Here is a 25,879-nt window from a genome sequence, read left to right as displayed (position 1 = left end):
CAACCGTCCACAACGGCAGCGGGGGTGGGGAGTGGAAAATGGGGCGGAGGGGCGGAGGATCCGGTTGGGCAGGGACCGCACTGAGGCCGCACAGATTTCCCGCACACCCGCATACCTCTCCCCGGCCTCCCCAGCTTCCATTGTATACGCCCTCGTTTTCCTCGCGGAGCCCGAGCTCCTTCAGCCAAGCGTACTGGGCCTGATTGATGAGCAAAGTGGACATGAAGGCGGCAGGCCTATTCCAAGGACCAGAGAGCCTGCTTCCCCTCGCAAAGTGCACACACAGCTGGCGAGGAACGCGCCACATACTGAGCCCCGGACGCGCGGCGTGCCCGCGCCCCGCGGGAGCGGCTGAAATAGCGCCCCGCCCCCTGCCCGGGGGAGCCCATTGGGCAAGCCGGGCCCCGCCCCCCGGAGCACGCTCCCGCCGCCGCCGCCTCGGCGGAGGCCAGTCTGGGTCTTCCGGAGGCGCGCGGGGCTCGCCCTCGCCTGGCACAATGGGGTGCCGCTAGGAGGACGTGGTCGAGCTGCTGCCATCTGGTGCAAGACGCGGCGAATTGCGGCCGCAGCCAGAAATGCTTTTCAGCAAAATATTGGTTCTACAGTACCCTAGCTTAGAGGGGGGCTTCTTGGGCTTTCTCGTGCATGGAATCACCTGGCCATCACGTTAAGTGCACATTCCGATTCGGCGACTCTGGCCTGGGGTCTGAGAAGCGCCGGTTCTAACCAGCCCCCAGGTGATGGGGAGGCGGCTGCTACCTGGAGTAGCCAAAGAAGGTTTCTTGGTGGAGGGAGAGAGAGGATTGTGTTCACTGCTTTGTTGAATTACAAAGTCGAGTTTTCTAATTAATGAAAAATGTGAAATGATGATACTGCCTTCTCAATATCCTGCCAGGGATATTGCTTTTGAAGAATAAAGACGGTTTTGATAATTCCCTTCATTCTCCATTATTTCAATTTTCCTGCAATAGCCTTTCCACTCACTCCCCACCCACCCACGATGCTTAAGCATGCCATCTCCCATCTTATTCCACAGTCACTAGGCCTACCCTATAAAAGGGAAATACATCTCTTAACAGCATGATTTGGATGTGGGTTAAAAATATATATGCACTCTTGGAGCGCCTGGGTAGCTCAGTCTGTTGAGCATCCAACTCTTGATTTCTCCTCACGTTCTGAGCCCAAGATCGAGCCCCATATGGGGCTTCCCGCTGGTGGGGTGGGGGTATCTGCTTGGGATTCTCTCTCTCTCTGCCCCTCCCCGTATGGGTATGTATATATGTACATATGTATATGTATGTATATATGTACATATATATGTGTATATATATGTATATACATATGTATATATGTATCACGAGTACTCTCTCTCAAATAAATGAATGTTTTTTAAAAAAAAAAATATATATATATATATATCCATTCTCTCTCCCTCTCTCTCTCTCTCTCTCTGGGGCTCCACTGAACCTCGGACTCTTGGTTTTGGGATCTGGGGTTATGGAATGGAGCCCCACGTCTGGCTCTGTACTGAGCATAGAGTTGGCCTGGGACTTTCTCTCTCTCTCCCTCTACCCCTCCTCCCCCCTCAAATAAGTAAACCTTAAAATACATATATACATACCCATACGCACACCCCACTCCGGAATCAGTTGAGTTAGGCCTCTCAGCAATTTCCAACAAACCTTTTGAAAATATTCCTCCTAACTGCTGCTGGATTTCTAAATTGCAGCCAGACACACTAAGTCACTTTGTTTCTATGCAAAGCCTGTTTTCTTCCCACTGTGCTTTTGTCCTTTACTATTCTCTCTACCTGTGAAACTTCTATCTCTGTATTCAAACTTGAGCTTTATCTATTCCATCCTTATGGCTCAAATAATTTCAACAAATAATCTGGCATTTCAAACATCTACAAGAAAGTATAGAAAGCACTGGATATACAGGAATGATGCCTCTGTTTGTAAACATTACATTTTCTGTTCATCCTTGTATGGCTCCATGATTCCCAGCATTCTACCAGGCTCACGGGCACTTACATGAATGAATGAACAAATGAAACTAGGAATACACCTGAGGAGCAGTAGGCACAGACACCTTGTCCAGCACTGGTAATCCACCAACAGCCCAGCTACTATCTTCATCTACCCTAGGACTGAAGCCCTAATTTCCCTCATTTTAAATCTCAGACTCTTTTTTTCCCCCCTCAGGCATTTAACTGAGAATTTAATTCTTCTCACTTTCTGGTGGCTAGCAAGATTCCTTATACATATATCCAAATATCACAGTCTTCCTTCTCTTCTCCCCCATTTAATTCAGAAGATACTTAAAGATGCACTAAATTTTAGGAGTGACAGATAATACCCTTAAGGAATGTAATATTCTCCTCACTATGTCAAGCAGAGAAGTTCAGGACTATCTCTCTAAACCAGTTGTAGCAAAAAAAGACACCAGCAATTGCCTACATTGAAAAGGGAGATTACATCTCTCATTTCTACCTCCAGTTTTCAAAACTACTTATCCCTGCCCAACAGGAGGTCAGGAAAAAATTATAAGCAATGAATTCTGATGGGGCAGAGCAGAAGAGCACATTTCATATATGAAAGAGAATTAAGTGAATCATATATAAAAGCATATAAAAATTGCAAAGCCTTACAGAAATGTCAATGTACTGACTGAACTCCGAGCACCTTGAAAGTATTGTGCATCAGAAGTGGCAGAGTCTGCAAATAGCCAATCCTGCTTTCCAAATAACTTATCAAAGGCATCACAGCATGGTGATCAAAGCAAGGACTCTGGAGTCACAGCATTGTAACAAATGAACAGTGCTTATAATATGATGTCCTCAGGAATGCTAGAAGTCTTCATTCTTCAAAGATAGCTACCAGGAGGCAGAGGCATGTGACCTGAACAGGCATGCTTGCCCCAAGGCTGCAATACATTAGAGAAATCACTACCACCCAGGATACAATTTCATTTTTGCAAACGCAAAACATGATTTATCAGAGCATAGGTAAATGACATTATTGCTCTGGGCAAACTCATTAATCAAACTCACAAAGAAATGATGCTACAACTACAATGCTGGAATATTATTTTATAGGGAAAATTATCTTCAGAAAGGACCAACAACTCACATCCTATAATCACTGCATTCTCTCCCAGGACACAAATTACCCATCTAATTGTTTAATGAGTCCAGAATAAGAAGAGTTATTCATTAATAATATATGGTTTCTGCTTTTTTTTTAATGTTTTAAGGGCTTTATTTATTTGTCAGAGAGAGAGAGAGAAGGAACAGAGGGAGAGTAAGAATCCCAAGCTGACTTCACGCTGAGCACAGAATACATCACAGGGCTCGATACCAGGACTGTGATATTATGATGCGAGCTGCAACTAAGAGGTGGTCGCTCAACTGACCCCCAATTCCAACTTTTAATAGCATCAGCTAAGATAGTCTCCTCACTGTCTGAATTAAATGATAGGTTCAATGCAATCCCAATCAAATACCAGAATTAGCTAGGGGATCTCAAGTTTAAATGGAAATGCAAAGGATCTAGAATAGTCAAAACAATTTTGGGAAAAATGAACAAATTTAATTACCTAATTTTTAACACTTATTATACAATTGTACCATTATTATAAACCTAAATAATCAAGACAGTGTCACATTGGTGTAAAGACAGACATAAGGAGTAATGGAACAGAACAGAGAACCCAGAAATAGATTCTCACATACATAGTTAATTTTCAATAACGATGACAAGGAAATTCAATGGGGAAAGTATAGCCTTTTCAACAAAAGGTACTATATTAATTGGATATTCACATTCCAAAAACAAATGAACCTTGATGTTCTTCATTATATATACACATCACATCATATACACACTTCACATTATATACAATAATTTACTCTAAATGGACCGTGAACCTAAAAGTAAGAACAAAATCTCTAAAACTTTTAGAGGAAAACAGTGGAGAAATTCTTTAGGATGGGGAGCTGTTCTCTGTATTTTATAATATTTAGCTGCATTACATACCACATAGTAAAATGTTAATTATAGCATGAAATTTGACTCCTACATCATACCATACAGGATCAACTCCAAGGGGATTGCAATTCTATGCAGGAAAGATAAAACAATAAAGTTGTCTAAGAGTTAGGAGAACTGGAGTCAAGAGTCAGTTTAAATAGCTCAGCTGTGTCAAAAGGGATTGGACTAGGTCTTAGATCTTAAACTCACATTTCAAAAGTCTATATTCATTCTTTTCCATGCAATCTAGAAACTTATCCCAAGGAAATTATAAAACAAGTTTTTAAAAATATGTGTTAACTGCAAAATTGGCTACAGCCTAAATGGATACTGTCAGAGACTAAATAAGTGCTGGTATCTCTATGCAACTGAATTCTAGGTAGTCATCAAAAAGGAGCTAGATCTTTCTATTTTGGTACAAAAAGGTGTCCAGGATAAATTGTTAAGATTTTTTAAGACTTTTTTTTTAAATAAGTGCAATCTACCCCCACAAAGTGGGTCCAGAACTCACGATTTCAAGACCCAGTCATATGCTCTATGGATTGAGCCAGCTAGGCATCCCTATTGTTTTCTTTTCTTTCTTTCTTTGTTTTTTAATTAGATTACAGGGGCACCTGGGTGGTTCAGTTGGTTAAATGTGTGCCTTCAGCTCACCTCCTGATCCCAGTATCCTAGGATCCAGCCACCCCATTGGGCTCCCTGCTCAGTGGGGAGTCCGCTCCTCTCTCTCTCCCTCTGCCCCTCCCCCTGCTTATCCACGCACTCTGCTCCCTCTCACTCTCTCAGATAAATAAATAAAATCTTTTAAAAATTCAGATTATAAAATAGTAAAAGGTACAAATAGTAATATTTCCTTCATGTAAAAAAATCCATAAATATTCCTTGATCACCCATCATATACAGTAAGTCATGGAGCTGAACACTGGGGAGAAACAATAGTCAATAAAAACAGGCATTCCATGGGTCGCCTGGGTGACTCAGTCATCAAGCGTCTGCCTTCAGCTCAGGTCATAATCCCAGATCCTGGGATGGAGTCCTGCCTTGGGCTCCCTGCTCTGCAAGGAGCCTGCTTCTCCCTCTCCCACTCCCCTTGCTTGGGTTCCCTCTCTTGCTCTCCCTTTCTGTCAAATAAATAAATAAATAAAACCTTTTTTAAAAATAAATAAAGGGGCACCTGGGTGGCGCAGTGGGTTAAAGCCTCTGCCTTTGGCTCAGGTCATGATCCCAGGGTCCTGGGATTGAGCCCCACATGGGGCTCTCTGCTCAGCAGGGAGCCTGCTTTCCTCTCTCTTTCTCTGCCTGCCTCTCTGCCTACTTGTGATCTCTGTCTGTCAAATAAATAAATAAAATCTTTAATAAATAAATAAAACAGGCATTCCAGAGGAGAACGAAGGCATAAATAAATAAATAACAACAAAACAAATACACACAGGCGGCGCCTGGGTGGCTCAGTGGGTTAAAGCCTCTGCCTTCCGCTAAGGACATGATCCCAGAGTCCTGGGATCGAGCCCCACATCGGGCTCTCTGCTCAGCAGGGAGTCAGCTTCCCTTTCTCTCTGCCTGCTTCTCTGCCTACTTGTGATCTGTCAAAATAAAAAAAATAAATAAAAATAATTAAAAAAAAAACCCACACAACAAATACACATAGGACTATTGATGTCATGAAGAAAAGCGCTCAAGAGTGGCAGTAGAGGATCTTGTTTTAGTTAGGGTGGTCGAAGAAGGACACTCGGAGAAGGTGGCCCTCGATGGGAAAATCTAATCATGGAGGAGAACAACCTGTGCAAAGAACCAGGTGTCAGGGCTCCTCCAGGCAGAGGCAACGGCAACTACAAACGCCTTGAACCCCTGAAGAACAAAGGATGCCTGAGGGACAGCAAGAGCAGCACCAGCACGGCTTCGGAGCTGGACACAACACAGACGGCTGCATGTGCCCGGCGGAGAACTCAGAACCCAACTGCGCGGAGCGAAGTCTCTGGAAGGTCTGAGGAGGGTAACGACCTGAGGTGCTGCCTGAAAGACTCTGCAAGGAGCTACAAGAAGAGTGGGTCGTGCAGGAGCAAGAGTAGGAGCGAGAAGACCTGCGCAGAGCATCTTGGTGAGGAAGGCGAGGCCAAGGGAGGAATCCCCGACGGCCGCTGTCCGGGCACAACCTTAGGTTGGCACGAAAAGAAAGCTGGGGAGAAAACACGCAGGAGTGCTGGGGAAACGGGAGGTTCATCATTTCCCCCAGAGCGGTGCAAGTGGTGCACAATTTGTCCGGGTGAGGCGTATTCGTCAATGCGGACCCAGGCGTGAGGAGAAAGCCCCGCGCGGGCCGTCGCGGCGGGAGCGACTCCCCTCGCGGGGGCGCCCGAGCAGCCGCAGCCCGCCGGCCCTTCCCGCCGCCGCGCCGGAAGTGTTCTCCTGACCCGCCGCGCCACGCCGCGGGAAGATGGCGCAGGACGCCGGCGACATGGAAGATGGGCAGCTTTCCGACTCGGATTCCGACATGACGGTCGCACCCAGCGACAGGCCGCTGCAGGTGCCGGTGAGTGTAAAGGGCAGGCGGGTCGTTCGGAGCCGGGAGCGCGCAGGCCGGGGCGAGGAGGGGCCGGCGGCAGAGCGGGTGAGGGGCTGGAGTGTGGAGCCGTGACTGCGGGAAGGGGCGGGCGACTGTACGGATGAGTGGCGGCGGGGCGACCCGGGCCGGGCGTCCCCCGCGGGCCCCGGCGGCCGGGGGGAGGCGCTGGGCGGGGACGCCACGGCGGGCCGTCGGAACTCTGACCCGGCATCTCGTTGCCAAGCTGGGCGGCGAGGCTTGCGGCCTCCTGCTGGCTAGCGTGCGGCCGGCTCTTCTCCGCCTGCAGGGTGCCTCTCTGGGTTTTCTAAATTTGGGGAGTATCCCCCCCCACGGTAGCCTGGTTAGGGTGTCCCGGCCCGGCAGAGGACGCCGAAAATGTAGAACCAGGGGACAGCAGGCAGAAACATCCTCTGGCGCTCCTTTTCGCCCTGATCAGAGAGGGAAACTGAAAATCGGGAGTGAAGTCCATCATTTGCTCAAGGGCCTGGTTTTCCATAGTCCCATCAGATCTAGTTTCGCCACGCAATAATGCGGCACCGGGTTTTGGATTAATCTCTCCGCTTTCTTTTTTTTTTTTTTTAAAGATTTTATTTATTTATCAGAGAGAGAGGGGGAGAGAGTGAGCACAGGCAGACAGAGTGGCAGCAGAGGCAGAGGGAGAAGCAGGCTCCCTGCCGAGCAAGGAGCCCGATGTGGGACTCGATCCCGGGACGCTGGGATCATGACCTGAGCCGAAGGCAGCCGCTTAACCAACTGAGCCACCCAGGTGCCCCTCTCCGCTTTCTTAAAGGGGAGTTTGTCTTGATTGCCTGCTAGGTCGCAGACACTTGGAGCAGGCTTTGTGCCAGGCTGCTGCCTGCATTTGAAAACTGGCGCCTCCACTGCGTGACCAGTGGCAGGGTTTTTAGCCTAGTGCCCTAATTTGTATAATGAGAATCCTAAAAGTACGCCACTGATAGGGCGTCTCTAAGGATTCAGTGAGTCACAGTGAACAGTAAGGACCGATAAATCTTAAATGCTGTGGTTATTTGAAGATGGGAAGATTGCCTCTTTATTGATTTAAATCACCCCCTCCTGCCGCCATTTCTAGCACATAATAGTACAAATAATAAGATCCCCTTTTTTAAAAATAAATATTTCTTGATCACCTATCATATGTCATAAGCCATTGTGCTGAACACTGGGGAGCTCAGCAAATCCTTCGTTTAGTTCAAAACACAAGTGTCGAGTTTTTTGTTTTTTTTTTTTTTATAAGATTTTATTTATTTTAGGGAGAGAGATGGGGAAGGGGCAGAGAGAATCCCAAGCTAAGTGCTGAGGTTCTGAAGTGGAGCCCAAGGTGAGGCTTGATTTCATGACTCTGAGATCATAACCTGGGCCAAATCAGGAGTCCAATACTTAACTGACTGAGCCACCCAGAAGCCCCAAGGTGCTCCCTTTTGCATATAGATGTCTTAGGAAGTTGATATGAAGGTTTCAGTTTAGGTTTTCAATCTTTTCCAGGTGGTTTTACATAGATTGACCCATGACTTCGTAAACTTAATGCCGTGGACTATGCAGTTTTAATAGTGTGGCAGGAATTCTTACCCAAAGGAGTTGACTATCTGATCTCAAAAGAGTGTGGTCACTAAACTGTATAAAGGAAGTTGGTTGTGTCCAAATGCAAGAAATACATGTTTGGAAAGAAAGAGAACATACTCTGTTAACAACTGCGTTAACCTTTAACCAGTTATCTTACCAGCAAAAAAGGGTTTATTCTGGAACAGCAGAGAATCACAACTGAACAGGCATGCTAGGGCAAAACCATAGACCGGTGGGAAACAGAGGAATGCTCTTATAGAGGAAGGGGAGAAGTTGAGAAGGGCTGTAAAAAAGTCCACTGGAGGGCGCCTGGGTGGCTCAGTGGGTTAAGCTGCTGCCTTGGGCTCAGGTCATGATCTCAGGGTCCTGGGATCGAGTCCCGCATCGGGCTCTCTGCTCAGCAGGGAGCCTGCTTCTCTCTCTCTCTCTCTCTCTCTCTCTCTCTGCCTGCCTCTCTGTCTACTTGTGATCTCTCTCTCTGTCAAATAAATAAATAAATCTTAAAAAAAAAAAAGTCCACTGGAATAAACTGGGAGTTAAAAGTAGTGGTTTTTTGGGTTGCGTGGGTAACTCCATTGGTTAAGCATTTGCCTTCAGCTCAGGTCATGATCCCAGGGTTCTGGGATCAAGCCCTGCATTGGGCTCCCTGCTCCACAGGGAGTCTGCTGCTGTCTCCGCCCTTCCCCCTGCTTGTCTCCCTCTCTCTCTCTTTCTCTTTCTAATAAATAAATAAAATCTTTAAAAAAATAAAGTATATGGCTTTTAATTGGCTGAGTTGGGACAGTCTTATTGGCTGGACTGTTGCCAGGCAAGAAGAAAATCTTCTGCTGTGTTAGTAAGATATAGGCTTCTTCGTGTGGGAGATGAAACATCAGGTCTTTTCCTCTGATAGGACATGAAAACTCCCCCTTCAAGCTTCCTGACTCCAGTTTAGTGAGGTTTCCTTTTAATTTTCACAACTGTTACGAAGTTATTGTGCATGCCATTTTTAAACATTCTGACAATAACCGTAAATACTGAAAATCTTCTGATGTGGGAATTAAATAGCTTTTTAGAAAGAGACTTTAGAACTAAGTTCTGTATTAGCTTTAGAAATACGAATTTGTAATGGTTTTAAAATTGGCAAATTCCATGTGGAACTTTAGAAAAGAAGGGACTGGGTTGGTTTCAGAGATTCATTGAGGATTGTTCTGCTTCAGTGGTTCGGCTGAATCCCGAAATAATTTTCTTTTTAAATAGCACATGGTGAGTGGATTTAATATGTTTGGTGGAATTGATTGTATTACCTTTCACTTGCAGAAAACACTAGGTGGGGACAGCGCAGTGAGGCCCTACCAGGGTACTGCAATACCATGTGCACCAGTATCACATTATCGGACTGTTAAAAGTGTGGATTCAAGTGAAGAGAGTTTTTCTGATTCAGATGATGATAGCTCCCTTTGGAAACGCAAGCGACAGAAATGTTTTAACCCACTTCCGAAGCCAGAGCCTTTTCAGTTTGGCCAGAGCAGCGAGAAACCACCTGTTCCTGGAGGAAAGAAGGTTAACAACATATGGGGTGCTGTGCTTCAAGAACAGAATCAAGATGCAGTGGCCACTGAACTTGGTATCTTGGGAATGGAGGGTACTATTGACAAAAGCAGACAATCCGAGACTTACAATTATTTACTTGCTAAGAAACTTAAGAGGGAATCTCAAGAACATACAAAAGAATTAGACAAAGAGCTAGATGAATATATGCATGGAGGCAAAAAAATGGGATCAAAGGAAGAGGAAAATGGGCAAGGTCATCTCAAACGGAAACGACCTGTCAAAGACAGACTGGGGGACAGACTAGAAATGGACTATAAAGGCCGATATGAGATCACAGAGGACGATTCGCAAGAGAAAGTGGCTGATGAAATTTCTTTCAGGTGAGCATTAAAATTTGGCCTGCAAATGAGCACTTGACCAACTATCTTCCGTTTATAGGAAATAATTCCAAATGCATTAAGGGTGATGTTTCTTTGTGTTTCCTAAGTTTGGACAGGCCTGATAAAAATAATGAAATTTTGTAACTTTTATGAACTTTTTTTTTTTTTTTTTTTTGGCTTTTTTGAAATCTTTTTTTTTTTTTTTTTTTAAGATTTTATTTATTTTATTTATTTGTCAGAGAGAGAGAGAATGAGAGCGAGCACAGGCAGACAGAGTGGCAGGCAGGGTCAGAGGGAGAAGCAGGCTCCCTGCCAAGCAAGTAGCCCGATGTGGGACTCGATCCCAGGACACTGGGATGACCTGAGCTGAAGGCAGCTGCTTAACCAACTGAGCCACCCAGGCGTCCCAAGCTTTTTTGAAATCTTAATGATTTTTGTCATTTAGTGCTTTGGAGCTCTTTAGATCAAAAAATATGTTTTTAAATCATGGGTGTTTGGTTTTTGCTTTGCTTTTGCTCATTTTTAGTGTTTCCAGATATTCATGACCTTTTATAACTTCATTGAGGCATATTGTACACTTGATAAAGTCCACCCATCTTGGGTATTGATTCTTTAGTAAATTTATCGGTTTTATGAATATCACCAAAAATCACTTTTAAAAAACATCATCCTAGGGCGCCTGGGTGGCTCAGTGGGTTAAGCCGCTGCCTTCGGCTCAGGTCATGATCTCAGGGTCCTGGGATCGAGGCCCGCATTGGGCTCTCTGCTCGGCAGGGAGCCTGCTTCCCTCTCTCTCTCTGCCTGCCTCTCCATCTACTTGTGATTTCTCTCTGTCAAATAAATAAATAAAATCTTTAAAAAAAAAAAAAATAAAATAAAATAAAAAACATCATCCTATAAAGATCCGTCATGACTATATGCCCATTTAAAGGTTTTGGTTTTGGGTTTTTTGTTTTGTTTTGTTTTTAAAACATTTATTTATTTGTTTGTTTGTTTGTTTGACAGAGTGCTTGTGCACACAAGCAGGGGGAGGGAGAAGCAGACTCCCTGTTGAGCAAGGAGCCCCCATGTGGGGCTGGATCCCAGGACCCTGGGATCATGACCTAAGCCAAAGGCAGACGCTTAACCAACTGAGCCACCTAGGCTCCCCTAAAGTTATTCTTTGTTCCTATCCCAAATAACTGCTCATCTACTTTCTGTTGGCATAAATTAGCATTTTCTGGACATTTCATAATAATGGAATCATACAGTGTGTGGTCTGTATTTGTAATGTTTTTGAGACTTGTCCATTTTGTAGTAGGCATCAATACTTAATTTTTAAATTTCTATACATATGCAAACCATATTGCTATTTTACTTTTTGACTATCATGCTATATGAGCATAATATGAGAAAAAAAAAAGCTCTCTGCACTTTGACATGCAGATATTAGGACATGTATTTTAATTTTTCCTGAGTAAATACCTAGAAGTAGAATTTCTTGGCATTTGGTAAATTTATTTTCAACAAGTTCAGATTTTGTTTAACTTTTTCTTAGCTCTAAGTATTAAGGAACAAATTTAAAAACAGATATGGTTCGGGGTGCCTGGGTGGCACAGTGGGTTAAAGCCTCTGCCTTTGGCTCAGGTCATGATCTCAGGGTCCTGGGATCGAGTCCCACATTAGGCTCTTTGCTCAGCAGGGAGCCTGCTTCCTCCTCTCTCTCTCTCTCTGCCTGCCTCTCTGCTTACTTGTAATAATAAATAAAATATTAACAAAAAAGATATGGTTCAAGAATAATAATGCTAATACTAGACTTTTAACCTACAGAGTGAGCTTGGAATTTGACTGTTGGAAAAGAATTTAGAGATTTTGTAAACCAAAGCCTTCATTTTACTGATAAGGAAACTGAGACCCAGTAGTCCAAAGTCACAGTTTTAAGTGTCAGATTTGGAACTAAACCTTGGTTGCTTTGTTCCTAGTCCAGTGCTCTTTCTCCAGTAATTCACTGCGTCTTGTTGAAAAGGAGCAAGAAAACTAGGTCTAGTTAGAGAACTGGTAGAACTTCTGTGTTAATCCTCACTCATCTCTATGGAGTGTGGACTATGATGTGAGAAGTATTAGGTTTCCTGTGTTTTTACCTCTCAGTGGTAAGATGAAAATAAGTACCTAGTTCATAAGGTTGTTGAGGTGATTAACTGAGATAATGCATACAGAGGTTTTAGGATTGTGCTCATCCCATGGTAAGTCATCAGTTAATATTAACTATGGCCTTTATTCTGAAGCAGAGAGACTGAGAGAAAGATCCTATCCACTTTAAAGTTACCACACATCTCTGGATTTATGAGAACTAACTTCTGGCATGATAATTGAGAGCATATTGTATGTTTGTTACTGGTTTTGACAAGAATGGATTTACCTTTTTTGCTTTTAGGCTTGCATTCCCCTTGCTGGATGTGCACATTTATTATGAAATTCACCCTAGTCCATTAAGGCAAAATGAAAAGGCCAGTTCTGAAACTTGAGATGGAATCTTGAGTTTACTGTCTCTTTGACCCAAGGTAGTAGTGTTGGCATGTCAGTGATTCTAAGGTTAAATATTGAAGATTGTAAAAAGCAGATGTTACCAGAATAGGATTTTGATTCTACTTGGGAATTAAACTGGAGACAAAGATATATTTCTTCAACTTTATACAAGAAATAAAGAGATTAATATTATTTTACTCTGTTCCTTAACAGGTTGCAGGAACCAAAGAAAGATCTGATAATGCGAGTAGTGAGAATAATTGGGAACAAAAAGGCAATTGAACTTCTGATGGAAACTGCTGAAGTTGAACAAAATGGTGGCCTTTTTATAATGGTAAGACTTACTGCTCTATTGTTTCCATTTTGTATTGTGTTTCATGTGATTTTTTTTTTTTTAAGATTTTATTTATTTATTTGACAGAGATCACAAGTAGGCAGAAAGGCAGGCAGAGAGAGAGGAGGAAGCAGGGTTCCTGCTGAGCAGAGAGCCTAATGCGGGGCTCTATCCCAGGACCCTGGGGTCATGACCTAAGCCGAAGGCAGAGGCTCCAACCCACTGAGCCACCCAGGTGCCCCTCATGTGATTTTTTTTTTAATAAAATAAACTTGTTTCTTTCTTTCTTTTTTTTTTAAGATTTTATTTATTTATTTGACAAACAGATCACAAGTAGGCAGAGAGACAAGCAGAGCAAGAGGAGGAAGCAGGTTCCCTGCTGAGCAGAGAGCCCGATTTAACCTTTAACCCACTAAGCCACCCAGGCGCCCCAATAAACTTGTTTTTGATTGTTGGATCTCTTATTGTTGGATACCTTATTATCTTTTATTATTACAGTGTGGCTCAAATTTTAAGAAACTGAATTTAAAAATTATGTGTAGTTAGTTTTTGCAATTACTACTTCCCTTACAAAAACCGTACATAAGTTGTATCCTGTTAATGTGCAGTCAACAACACATCTCTTATAGAATTCATTAAGAATAGGGGCTGAAATTTTAACCCACTGAGCCACCCAGGCACCCAGGGCTGAAGTTTTAAGAAAATAGTCTGGAGGGAACTTGGAAACTCAAATTTTTAAGAATACAGATTTTAGAACTTGGGATACCTTGTTTTGAATTCTGAGTCTGCAACTTCCTACGTGTGGGATGTGGCTATATTATTTGACTTCTCAGAGCTTCTTTCTCCTGGGTGCAAATTGGGGACAGGATGAGACAAAATGATATACATAAAATACCACAGTGTACCCAGCCCCTAGTTGGCAGTGATGAACAGGCATGTTGCTTTGGGTTCGTTTAATTCATGCATTCTTGGGGCGCCTGGGTGGCTCAGTGGCTTAGGCCTCTGCCTTCGGCTCAGGTCATGGTCTCAGGGTTCGGGGATCGAGTCCCGCATTGGGTTCTCTGCTCGGCAGGGAGCCTGCTTCCTCCTCTCTTTCTCTCTGCCTGCCTCTCTACCTATTTGTGATCTCTGTCTGTCAAATAAATAAAATTTTAAAAATCTTAAAAAAAAAAAAATTCATGCATTCTTAAAGATTAGTCTTGGGGCCAAAAAAAAGAAACCCCGAAAACACATATATCTATAAAACACGGGTAGATGTACAGTGTATCAGTGGGTATTAAAGTTCCATAGATGGTGGGACTTTAGGGTAGGAAAAACTCTGCAAAGGCTCCTTAGGGTAGGGGAAGCAACAGTGAACAAAAACTTGAGAAACACTTTTTTATTTTTTTTTTTTTGAGATACACTTTAGTAATTGTTTTTCTTTAAACTTTACTGTTTTGTGTTTTGTTATTTTAACTGAAATATAGTTGACATACAAAAATAATTTTAACTGTAAAACATAGTGATTTGACAATTAAAATCCTTACAGAATGCTCACCATGTGAGCATAGTTATCAGCTGTCTCTATATGAAGTTATTACAATATATTTTTTTAAGATTTTATTTATTTAATTCAGAGAGTGAACATGAGTGATGGGGAGGGGCAGAGGGAGAAGCAGACTCCCTCGTGGTCAGGAAGCCCGACTCTGGGCCCAATTCCAGGACCCCAGGATCATGACCTGAGCTGAACTAAGGCAGATGCTTAACCAGGTGAGCCACCCAGGTGCCCCAAAGTTATTATTACAGTATTACTGATTATACTCCCCATGCTGTACTTTCTATCCTGTGACTTTATTGTGTCACTGGAAGTTTGTACCTGGTAAGGTATACCCTTCACCTGTTTTGTCCATTCCCCCACCCTCTACCCCTCTGGCCACCACTAGTTTTTTCTCTGTATTTTTGAGTCTTTATGGTTTTTTGGTAAACAGGTTTGTTTTGGTTTTTAGATTCCACATATAAATGAAGTAATCTGGCTTGTTCTTTCTGACTTACTTTGCATTATATCCTCTATGTCCATCCATGATGAGAATGACAAGACTTCGTACTTTTTTATAGCCAAGTGATATTTCATCATATATATAGATAAGAGTTATATCATCTTTACTCACCATTGGACATTGAGGTTGCTTTCATGTTTTGGCTATTTTATTATTTTTAAATTTTATTATTTTTTTAAGATTTTATTTATTTATTTGACATAGAAACAGGAAGAGACAGAATACAGGCAGGGGGCAGTGGGAGAGGGAGAAGCAATCTTCCTGCTAAGCAAGGAGCCCATTGCTAGACTCGATCCCAGGACCCTGGGATTATGACCTGAGCCAGAGGCAGACACTTAATGACTGAGTCACCTAGGCGCCCCATTTTGGCTGTCCTAAATAATTCTGTAGTAAACATAGGGGTCCATATATCTTTTCAAATTTTTTTTTTTTTAAAGATTTTATTTATTTATTTGACAGAGAGAAATCACAAGCAGATGGAGAGGCAGGCAGAGAGAGAGAGAGGGAAGCAGGCTCCCTGCTGAGCAGAGAGCCCGATGCGGGACTCGATCCCAGGACCCTGAGATCATGACCTGAGCCGAAGGCAGCGGCTTAACCCACTGAGCCACTCAGGTGCCCCTGTCTTTTCAAATTTGTGTTTTTGTTTTCTTTGGGTGGATACCCAGCAGTGGAATTGCTGAATCATATGGTATTCCTGTTTTGAATTTTTTGAAGAACCTCTACACTGTTTCCCATACTGGCTGTACCAGTTTACATTCCCACCAACAGTGCTCAAAAATTCCCTTTTCTCCACATTCTCACAAAAGGAAGTTTGTTACTCCCTTTTGTCTTGTTACTAGCCACTCTGACAGATGGGAAGTAAGAAACACTTTACTGCTTGAGAATGGCAGAAAGAGCACTGCTCTGCTTAGGGTCAGATCACAGGCAGTGGTGCTTTTCCCCATATGGTTCTGGAGATCTTATTTAATTCAGCTTTCACTGCATGGTGAGGATGAAGCTTGAATGGCTCCTTCTTATTTGTTCTTCATGAATCTGAATGGTATTATCACATGAGAATGAATCACTATTATGCTGTGAAGGTGGAGAGAAAAGAAACCAGTTAGAATTGATAGCATTGGCTATGGGAATAGGATGTGAATATAGATTTCAGAAGTCAAAATAGAACTTGAGAACAAAATAAATTACAATAATCATGAATGTACTGGCACCCTTGTTTGTCACTGCTGAGGTACTTGGATTTTTGTTTAGTTGACCCCAAAGTTATAGATTTATTAATATCTTAATACTGTAGTAATAAAAGCTTTTATTGAGTGAGCTAGTGAAAATGTACTGGTTATTGGAAAGATGCAAGTCCAAATTCACTTTCTTTTAATAGACAGGTTTTTTTAATTCTTTCTTTTTTTTTTTTTTTTTTTTTTTAAGATTTTATTTATTTATTTGAGAGAGAGAGAGAGTGAGAGAGAGCATGAGCGAGGAGAAGGTCAGAAGGAGAAGCAGACTCCCCATGGAGCTGGGAGCCCGATGTGGGATTCGATCCTGGGACTCTGGGATCATGACCTGAGCCGAAGGCAGTCGTCCAACCAACTGAGCCACCCAGGCGTCCTTTTTAATTTTTTCTTAAACGTTTTATTTGGGGGCGACTGGGTGGTTCATTCAGTTAAGTGGCTGCCTTTGGCTCAGGTCATGATCCCAGGATCCTGGAATGGAGCCCCACATCGGGCTCCCCGCTCAGCCGAGAGCCTCCTTCTTTCCTCTGCATGCTGCTCTGCCTACTTGTGCTTTCTATCTTTCTCAAATAAATAAAATCTTCCCAAAAAAAGGTGAGGAGAGGGGCAGAGGGAGAGGGAGAAGCAAACTCACCGCCGAGTAGGGGGCTCGATGTAGGGCTCAATCCCAGGACCCTGAGATCATCACCTGACCTGAAGGCAGACGCTTAAATGACTGAGCTGTACATTTTTCTTGTACGATTATTTATTGCTGTGTACTAGGCACTGTTGTAGACAGAGCAATCTTACCCTGTAAGTGGGAGTGGGAGTGAGACAATGTATAAAGAATAAATACATCTTCAGGTATGTTAGCAAGTGATAAGTGCTGTGATAAAAGAAATAGATCTCATGGAGGTGTGAAGAAGAGAGGAGGACATTGCAGTTAAACTGTGGTGATCAGGGAAGATCTTTTTCTTTCTTTAGGTACCTTTCTGTTTAAAAGATGCTTTAAGCCATTCATAGGAACAGTCTACACAGTATCGTTTTTCTCCTTCTCTTCATAGAATGGTAGTCGAAGAAGAACACCAGGTGGAGTTTTCCTGAATCTCCTGAAAAACACTCCTAGTATCAGCGAGGAACAAATTAAGGTAAAAATTATAGTGTCCTTCTTTGACTTTTAAGATCTGTCATATTTTTACTTCTGTTTGGGTTCTAGCTGCATATTCTCCTAATCCCTATCACCTGGTCTGCCTTAAATTGACCAATTCTGTCATTGTCTCATTTCAGGTAAAACAGGTGCTTTTATGAACTCTGCCTCCTCTTGTTCTTCCCTTTCCAAGCCAAGGTCACAATTTCTTTTGTGTCGTTTTCCTGGTCTTTGAGCACGTAATTTCTGGTCTTTTTAGAACGTATTATCTACCTTTTACAACTTTTTATTAATTAAAAATTTCAAACATGCAGAATAGATGAAAGAATAATAGGATGAATTTCCTACACTAACATTTAGGGGTTGTTAATCTCAAGAATTTGAGATTCTTATCTTACAGTTGTTTTTCTGTACTATTTGGTAGTAAGTTAAGAACATCATGACACTCAGCCCTAATTTTTTCAGTAAGCATCTGTCAGTAATAAGGACAGTTTCCTACCAAGCTTCACCTAAGGGAAAGAATAGTTTCATAGTACCATCTAACATCTTGATCATATTCCAGTTTCCTGAATTGTCCCAAGAATGTATTGTTTGCCCTTTTTCCCTCCTCCAAACCAGGATCCTGTCTAGATTTCCACTGTATCTCTTTTCCTCATTTTAACTCCACATTTTCTTTTGTGATTTAGACCTTTAGAAGAGTCTGAGGTGGCTTTTTTTTTTTTTTTTTTTTTAAGATTTTATTTATTTATTTGACAGAGAGAGATCACAAGTAGGCAGAGAGGCAGGCAGAGAGAGAGAGGAGGAAACAGGCTCCCTGCTGAGCAGAGAGCCCGATGTGGGACTCGATCCCAGGACCCTGAGATCATGACCTGAGCCGAAGGCAGCGGCTTAACCCACTGAGCCACCCAGGCGCCCTGAGGTGGCTTTTCATAGAACATAACCACATTCTGGTCATTGTCTCCTCATGGATTTGTTTCATTCATTCCTCTGTCTCCAGTAGTTCTTATAAACTAGAATCTAAGCTCCTCCTCCGCCCCACAAAATCTGGCTCTTCTCTTTTTGATTTAAAAAAAAAAAAAAATTATTTTTAATTTTATTTATTTGACAGAGAGAGACGCAGTGAGAGGGGGAACACAAGCAGGGGAAGCAGGAGAGGGAGAAGCAGGCTTCCCACCAAGGGGGGAGCCTGATGTTGGGCTCAATCCCAGCATCTTGGCATCAAGACCTGAGCCAAAGGCAGACGCTTAACAACTGAACCACCCAGGCACCCCTAGAATCTAGGGAAGCATTTTGCATTACTGAATGTCCTATATGGCAGTTCTTTTACAATGTGAGATTTTCACAGCTCAGAATTTATCTTTTATTTTATTTTATTTTAAAGATTTTATTTATTTGACAGAGAGAGAGAGAGACCATGAGAGCAGGAACATGAGCAGTGGGAGTGGGAGAGGGAAAGCAGGCTCCCCACCGAGCAGGGAGCCCCATGTCGGGGCTTAATCCCAGAACACTGGGATCATGACCTGAACTGAAGGCAGACATTTAACAACTGAGCCACCCAGGCGCTCCTCAGAATTTCTTTTAATTTTTTTTTTTTAAGATTTTTTTATTCATTTATTTGACAGACAGAGATCACAGGTAGGCAGAGAAGCAGGCAGAGAGAGAGGAGGAAATAGGCTCCCTGCTGAGCAGAGAGCCCGATGCCAGGACACTGGGATCATGACCTAAGCACAAAACAGAGGCTTCTGAGCTACTCAGGTGCCCCTATCTTTTAATTTGTTAATTAAGGAACATGATTACATTTAGCAGGTAGGATCAAGATGGAGAGCTTGCTTCTTGCATGGGAAAGAGATGGTACTCAGGCAACGCAGATACTGTATTTGAGCAGCTTTGTAGTCTCTTTATCGTAACAGTGGGTAATACAGGTGGGTAATACAGGTTGGAGGAATGCCCTTGAGCCATTTATAATGCTAATGAAGACATAAATAAAAGCCACTTCTTGAGCTGCCTTTCCTTGTGAGTTTATTTTATGTAAGCTCAGTGTTAGATTTTTTTCCTCAAGTTTCTAGCTGTCCACTTTTAGTTGTTTTTTAAAAATCTGTTGTTGAAATTCTTACAGGAAATGTTTCTGTTATTGCACATTTGAAATCTTTTGTCCATCACTGCCTTTATTCCTAATTGGAGCAATGACCTTGATAAATTTGTAACAATGTAATTTTCCTCAGGAGCACACCTATTGAGTAGTAGAACAGAGTTTATTGCTTATGTTCTCCCTCCTCCCCCAGTGTAATCTCTGACAGAAGGTGTGTACTGAGAAGAAACATGCTTCTAAGTACCATTAAACATGGTTTGACAGGAAAATGTCAAGAGAAATAGCACAATGTGGTAAAAAGAATTTTTTAATATTCAAAATCTGGGTTTTAATCTAGTTTTGCCAGTTAGTAATTATGTGACTATGAGCAGATCACTTAATCTCCCTCAGCCTTAATTTTCTCTTTTATAAAGTGTGGACTGTCCTGCCTATTGAATGGAGATCTTAAAGGATTAAATAAAGTGATATCTGGAAAAACTTCTTGTAGGTAACTAAACTTTGGATAAACAATTTCAACAATTAGAAGAGAATAAAATAACATTTATTCACCATGTCCCCAGCACTGGGCCAAATATTTATAGGACTTAATCTGTACTAGGTTCTGTCAAAGTGGCTGTTACCATGGAATGCACATGAAAAGTGATAAAAGTGATCTCCCTGGGATTGCACAGAATACTGACTTGAAACTGGTTGTTTTCACTGAATTACATCTTTGCAATGGGGAAGGAGATTTTAATGTTAGTAGCTTACGTTAAGCCACAGAAACATTGCATTATAACAAGCAGAAACATTTGAAATATCTAATAGTAGAGGAGTGTTGACCAAGAGGGACATTTTTAAAATGACCATGCTGTAGCCTTTATTTTTGAAGCATTTTTAAGAAAAGGAGAAAAATGAATACCGAATTTTTTTAAAAGGCAGAATACAGGGCGCCTGGGTGGCTCAATGGGTTAGAGCCTCTGCCTTCGGCTCAGGTTTTGATCTCAGTGTCCTGGGATCGAGCCCCACGTCGGGCTCTCTGCTTGGCGGGGAGCCTGCTTCCTCCTCTCTCTCTGCCTGCCTCTCTGCCTACTTGTGATCTCTCTCTGTCAAATAAATAAATAAAATCTTTTAAAAAAATAAATAAATAAAATAAAAGGCAGAATACAAATTTGTAACAGAGGCATGAGACAATTAAGTTGATAGGTAAAACACCAAAAAATTACCAGTGATTTGGCCTGCTCCAGGGGATTATAAGTGCTTTGGCTTTTAAGATATTTCAGTGTTTTTCCAAAATTTTTGCATGTGCATGGGTTGAGTCCTTTTGTTATTAGAGGAAAAAACCTAAAGCGAATAGAATTTCATCATAGGTGATTTCAGATCATCTAAATGGTCATGTTATAATTACTGTTGTGATCACTGTAATGCTAATCATTAGAAACCAGAACTGAATGGAGTGAGTGGGCTTGTTTGCAATTTTTTTATTTGATTTCGTTTGGTATGTGACGCCATTTTGTTTTGGTTTTCAGTTGTTTTTTGTTCTGTTTTGGAAAATAACAAAGTTTGTGAGAGAAAAAAAGGTGAAGAGCAGTTAAAACTTAATTTATTATACTTTTTTTTTTTTTAAGATTTTATTTATTTATTTGACAGAGAACACAAGTAGGCAGAGAGGCAGGCAGAGAGAGAGAGAGAGGGAAGCAGGCTTCCTGCGGAGCAGAGAGCCCGATGCGGGGCTCGATCCCAGGACCCTGAGATCATGACCCGAGCTGAAGGCAGCAGCCCAAACCACTGAGCCACCAGGTGCCCCAATTTACTATACTTCTAAAAAGCTCAGCTGTACTGGTCTCCTTCTGCAAGTAGTATGGCATTTAGGTTCTTAACTTGTAAAATTAATTCTATGCAGGTGGATAGGGAAGGGAGGACAAAAGAACTCCTCTCTGATTATCTGCTGTCTGCGTTTGTTGTAACAACATTAACAACAGGTTACAACAGCATTTCTGTGGGCCATTGCCCCATTTTTCTGTCAGATTCATAACCTATGGAATGTTGTTTTTAATGTATTTGGGGGCAAAAGAGAAACTTTATAATTTTACTTAGTGTTCCTAAGCATCGTACTACTTAGAATTGTTTTTTCTGAGTCGCTTGGATGTGCTTTCCCATGAAATGGAAATACTTCCCCTCACAGCTTCTTTATATCTCTCCTCTTGACAGGTAAGTAGAGTCTTGAAAAAATTGTGAATTGCTACACTTCCATGTAAACAGTGAGTTTTAAGAATGTGAATTTGGAGAACTAATATATGAGCCTACACTTTATACCATCACGTGTTGGCTGCGCAGTCTTGTGCCTTCCTTTTCTCATCTGATTTTAGTGTGTGTGCTGCCAAAATGGGCACTGTCACTTTCCCATCTGAAGACAGGGCTAATACGCACTGCATAAGGTTCAGTTGAGAATGAAGAATCCTTAGCACAGTATCTGGTGTATAAATGTGCTCATTCAGTAAATGGTACCTATCTGAAGTCACTTTTTCTCTAGTCCTTCCACTTCTTACACCTGTACCCTCCTTCTCCACCCCCAGTCTTGTCATTTCTTGGCAGATGCTTTTATTCCTTCTTTCCACAAAGCATTCAACTTCTGAAACTTTCCCTTGTTCCCTTAATTTCAGGGCTCCTTCCTCCTTCCTCTGCTAGTTCTCTGTGCTGCTTGAAATGATCACAAATATTAGGAGAGGGCTTCCTTTATTTCACCATCCTCCATAGTGCTTTTTATAAACAAGAAAGGATTTGTGATTTGTGGACTTGAAGAATATAATAGGGAGTGACTTAGTTATAGCTTTTAATAGTCTCTTCCCAGAAGGTTGTAGGGTGTCCTGCCTATCCTAACTTCTCTTCTAAATCTTTGAACCTTCTCTGTTTTAGCATAGTCATTTTTGGCCTTCTCTTTAGATCCCTGGCCTACTTTTCTTTTTGTAGCCTCTGAAACTACACTTCGCTGTCTGTGTCAAGGTTTCCAGATGTCCTTTTATGTTTTCCCACGTAGTAGTTGAATGAAACATTATTTTGCACTTTGGCAGCTCTCATCCACTCGCAGTTTTGCCTCTTGGAGGACGTTGGGCAACACCTGGAGATGTGTTTGATTGTCTCAGTTGGGGGATGGAGGAGGTCTGTGCTGTTGGGGAGAGGCCTGGCATGCTGCTCACCCTCCTGCCCTGCACAGAGCAGAGCGCCCAGCAGGGAGCAAGCTGAGGTTTCAGATCCCCTGGTGGAGAAGCCCTGTACTAACAGTCTCCTATTTTTCTGTTACAAAATCCCTTTTCTAACATCCTGGAATACATCCCAATGCTGATTACATCAGTTTTATGCTTCATGGTATAAGTTGTTGACAGATTTACATTCTTCATGCTAATTACAGTAACATTTTTTTAAGGGATAGATTTTTTCCCATTGTGTAGGTTACATGATCATACTTAGTCATACCCATCAGGCCTGGCTTGGTTTCTTAGCATGTGCAGTCACGTGTGGTTATGATGCCATTTCAAAGTTAGTAAACCCTTATTCCAAAGACTTCTGTTTGGTTGGGACAAATCATATTTTATTTAAATCCTGAACAACGTGGTTTTTCTACCGTAACTTCTCATTTAGGAAACCTGTCGCTATAGAGATGGTATGTGATGGTTGACTAAGCGTGCACCCCAGAGCTAGCATGGGGTTGAGCATGAATTAAAGCTTCATCCTCTGGTTGCAGTGGGGGCTTCCCTGCTTTCTTGGACTCTGTGTCCTATCAGTCTAATAATATTTGCTTGTTTTCTGTGAGAAATGAAGATAATGAACGTAGAGGAAGGGCCTGCCTTCTAATAAACGTTCAGTACATAGCAGTTTTTACTTGAAGTCGTTCTTTTATTGTAGGACATTTTCTACATTGAAAATCAAAAGGAGTATGAAAATAAAAAGGCTGCCAGAAAGAGGAGAACACAAGTGTTGGGAAAAAAGATGAAACAAGCTATTAAAAATCTAAATTTTCAAGAAGATGACGATACATCACGAGAAACTTTCGCAAGTGATACGAACGAGGCTCTGGCCTCTCTTGACGAGCCGCAGGAAGGCCAAGGAGAGACAAAGTTGGATGCAGAGGAAGCCATCGAGGTTGATCATTCTCACGATTTGGACATCTTTTAGTACATTTGGAGGAATAAGCCTTTTTAGAATAACCTTGTAATAAGCCATTTCTACTGAAGTTGCTTTGTTTTACTTTGCACTGATACATAGAAAAATCCGGAGAGAAAGAACTGTTCTCTTGTTTAAAATAAAGTTAAATCTGGGGGGGGAGATGAATGTTATTGATAGAAACATTTCTCATGTCTGACAAAATACTTACAGGTATATATAGAGGAGGATTTAATTTCTCAATCTGTTGCATGTGTCAGTTATTACTAGTTGATAATTAATTTTGTCCTGGTCATGGTAACATGCCATTCAAAAATTTGTTTTCTTTTTCTGAGTTAGGCAGTGAATTATGATTCGCTTCAAAACATTCCATTAGAAGATCCTAAAAAGGCACATACATTGTTAAGCTGTTACAAATGCATTCAAATTTAGTTTTTCTGTGTTATAAGAACTTATAGGCAGTTTAAGGATAGAGACTAAAAATAGGTTTATACTGATGGCTCTTAACCACTTATTTGTCCAGAAGTAAATTAACATCAGAAGCTTCTCAAAAGAAATATTGGTTCTTAACTTTGTTTTTCACTTCTTTCTAATTATGCGATCATACACTAAATACTGAATGTGATCATACCTGTGTAATTACTATGGACATTTAAAAAATTCAGTGGTTGCTTGCCTAAGACTGTTTTACCTTATGTTAAGGAAGTTGGGTATTAAAAATGCTGCCTGAAGGAAGCAAAGGTAGTTATTGAAGGAAGTAAAGGTAGTTAAGGTGTTCTAAGGGTTGACTATGGTTTATAAAGTAAATTAACCAAAAATCTGTAGGAAGCAGTTATAAACTTCTTTACAAAGAGTACTTAAAGTCTTTCTGTAGTTTCTGGAATACATAGTCATTGAAGTTGGATCTAAGGATATAAGTGGGAAAAGAAGAGGAAAATGGTTATTGGTTGCTTTTTATTCGTAAAGAATACAAAAAATAAAATTAGATTTTGGGCAGTCCTTAATGTGCTTCAAGTGACTTTTTTTTTTTTTTAATTATTTATTTGTGTTATCTTTATACCCATCCTGGGGCTCAAATTCAAGATCCCAAGATCACGAGTCTCATGCTCCTCTGACCAAGCCAGCCAGGTGCCCCTCAAGTGACTATTTTTTTAATCTCAGATATTCTTGCATGAAATTGCTATAACCAAGGGAAGAAAGTATTTTAAATAGAGAACTGAATATTGTTCCGAGGTTATTCACGAGAGGTAATTTTAAAGGTACAATACATTGAGAAAGATAACATTCAGGTAACTGCTGCTTTGGTGTGTGTGTGTTTTTTTTTAATGATTTTATTGATCGAGAGAATAAGAGAGCATAAACAGGGGCGTGCAGGTGAGGGGGAGACAGAGAGAGGAGAAGCAGATGCCCCACTAAGTGGGGAACTTGAAGTGGGACTGATTTCAGGACCCTGAGATCATGACCTGAGCAGATGCTTAACTGACTGAGCCACCCAGGCGCCGCTAACTGGCACCTTAAATGCCATACATTTGTGTAACTATTAAATTTTCTAGTGAAAGTTAAGGTTTTTGAAGGTCATTAACATATGAGGTTACTTCATCTTCACTAAATAGTCCATCCCGGTTCCTTTTCTTTTTAAGATTTTATCTATTTTTTGGAGAGAGAGTGAGCACAAGTGTGAGAGCAGGAGTGGAAGGGCAGAGGGAGAGGCAGAAGCAGACTGCCTGCTCAGCAGGAAGCCCAACGTGGGGCTGGATCCCAGGACCCTGGAATCATGACCTGGGCCGAAGGAAGACACTTAACAGACTGAGCCACCCACTGCCCCCTAGTTCATTTTCACCAGTAGTTGTTGCCTTACTACTTCGGAAACCATGGATTTCTGGATTACATTAGGATTACTTCCCAATGTTAAATAGAAACCAACACTTGAGGTGTTTTATTTTGCTTCTTAGTAATCCATTACGTTTTATTATCAATATATCTTGGATGCTTATCCTGCACTTCTATTGACAGGTACTCAAGTTTTGAAAATATCTAAATAACAAACATCCATCAAAATAATTCTGCAGAGCGGCACCTCTTGCAGGCATATGATGCAGGGATCGATGCCAAATGTTCCACGGGATTTTCGATGTCTCCCAGATGGCTTTAATTATGAATGAAAGAACTGCCTTAAACCTCACAGAAGAGATCCAATTCAGGGTCAGTATCTTGAGGTGGCAATGCCAAGGTAGGGAGCAGAGACACCTCCTGGAGCCCCATGAGCTTCACCGAGAGCAGTCTGGAAAAACAAGCACCGAGACCTGGATACTTCTATTGTCTGATGGCTTTAGCT

At 41.8% G+C, this 25,879-nt stretch overlaps 2 protein-coding genes across 3 annotated transcripts in view; one reads left to right on the top strand and one right to left on the bottom strand.

Annotated features, from left to right (window-relative positions):
• ALDH7A1 (aldehyde dehydrogenase 7 family member A1) overlaps positions 1 to 344 on the bottom strand; it is a 46,851-nt gene extending 46,507 nt beyond the window's left edge. The window contains exon 1 of one of the 2 annotated variants that reach the window (XM_059175713.1): positions 116 to 344. In XM_059175713.1, coding sequence (XP_059031696.1) covers positions 116 to 307 — 192 coding nt within the window. In that variant the 5' untranslated portion in view covers positions 308 to 344. The remainder of the gene's footprint in view (positions 1 to 115) is intronic. The other variant, XM_059175712.1, reaches the window with a different exon arrangement.
• A 6,059-nt stretch (positions 345 to 6,403) lies between these two features.
• Positions 6,404 to 24,548, top strand: PHAX (phosphorylated adaptor for RNA export). Its single transcript, XM_059175710.1, has 5 exons — positions 6,404 to 6,561; positions 9,475 to 10,088; positions 12,807 to 12,927; positions 17,233 to 17,316; positions 23,287 to 24,548. Exons 1-5 carry the CDS (start codon positions 6,466 to 6,468, stop codon positions 23,554 to 23,556), a joined length of 1,185 nt encoding a protein of 394 aa, XP_059031693.1. The 5' UTR covers positions 6,404 to 6,465; the 3' UTR covers positions 23,557 to 24,548.
• The last annotated feature ends 1,331 nt before the right edge of the window (positions 24,549 to 25,879 follow it).

This window comes from Mustela lutreola, chromosome 5 (genome assembly GCF_030435805.1).
Source record: "Mustela lutreola isolate mMusLut2 chromosome 5, mMusLut2.pri, whole genome shotgun sequence".
Lineage (NCBI taxonomy): Eukaryota > Metazoa > Chordata > Mammalia > Carnivora > Mustelidae > Mustela > Mustela lutreola.
This window is presented reverse-complemented; position numbering and strand designations above follow the sequence as displayed.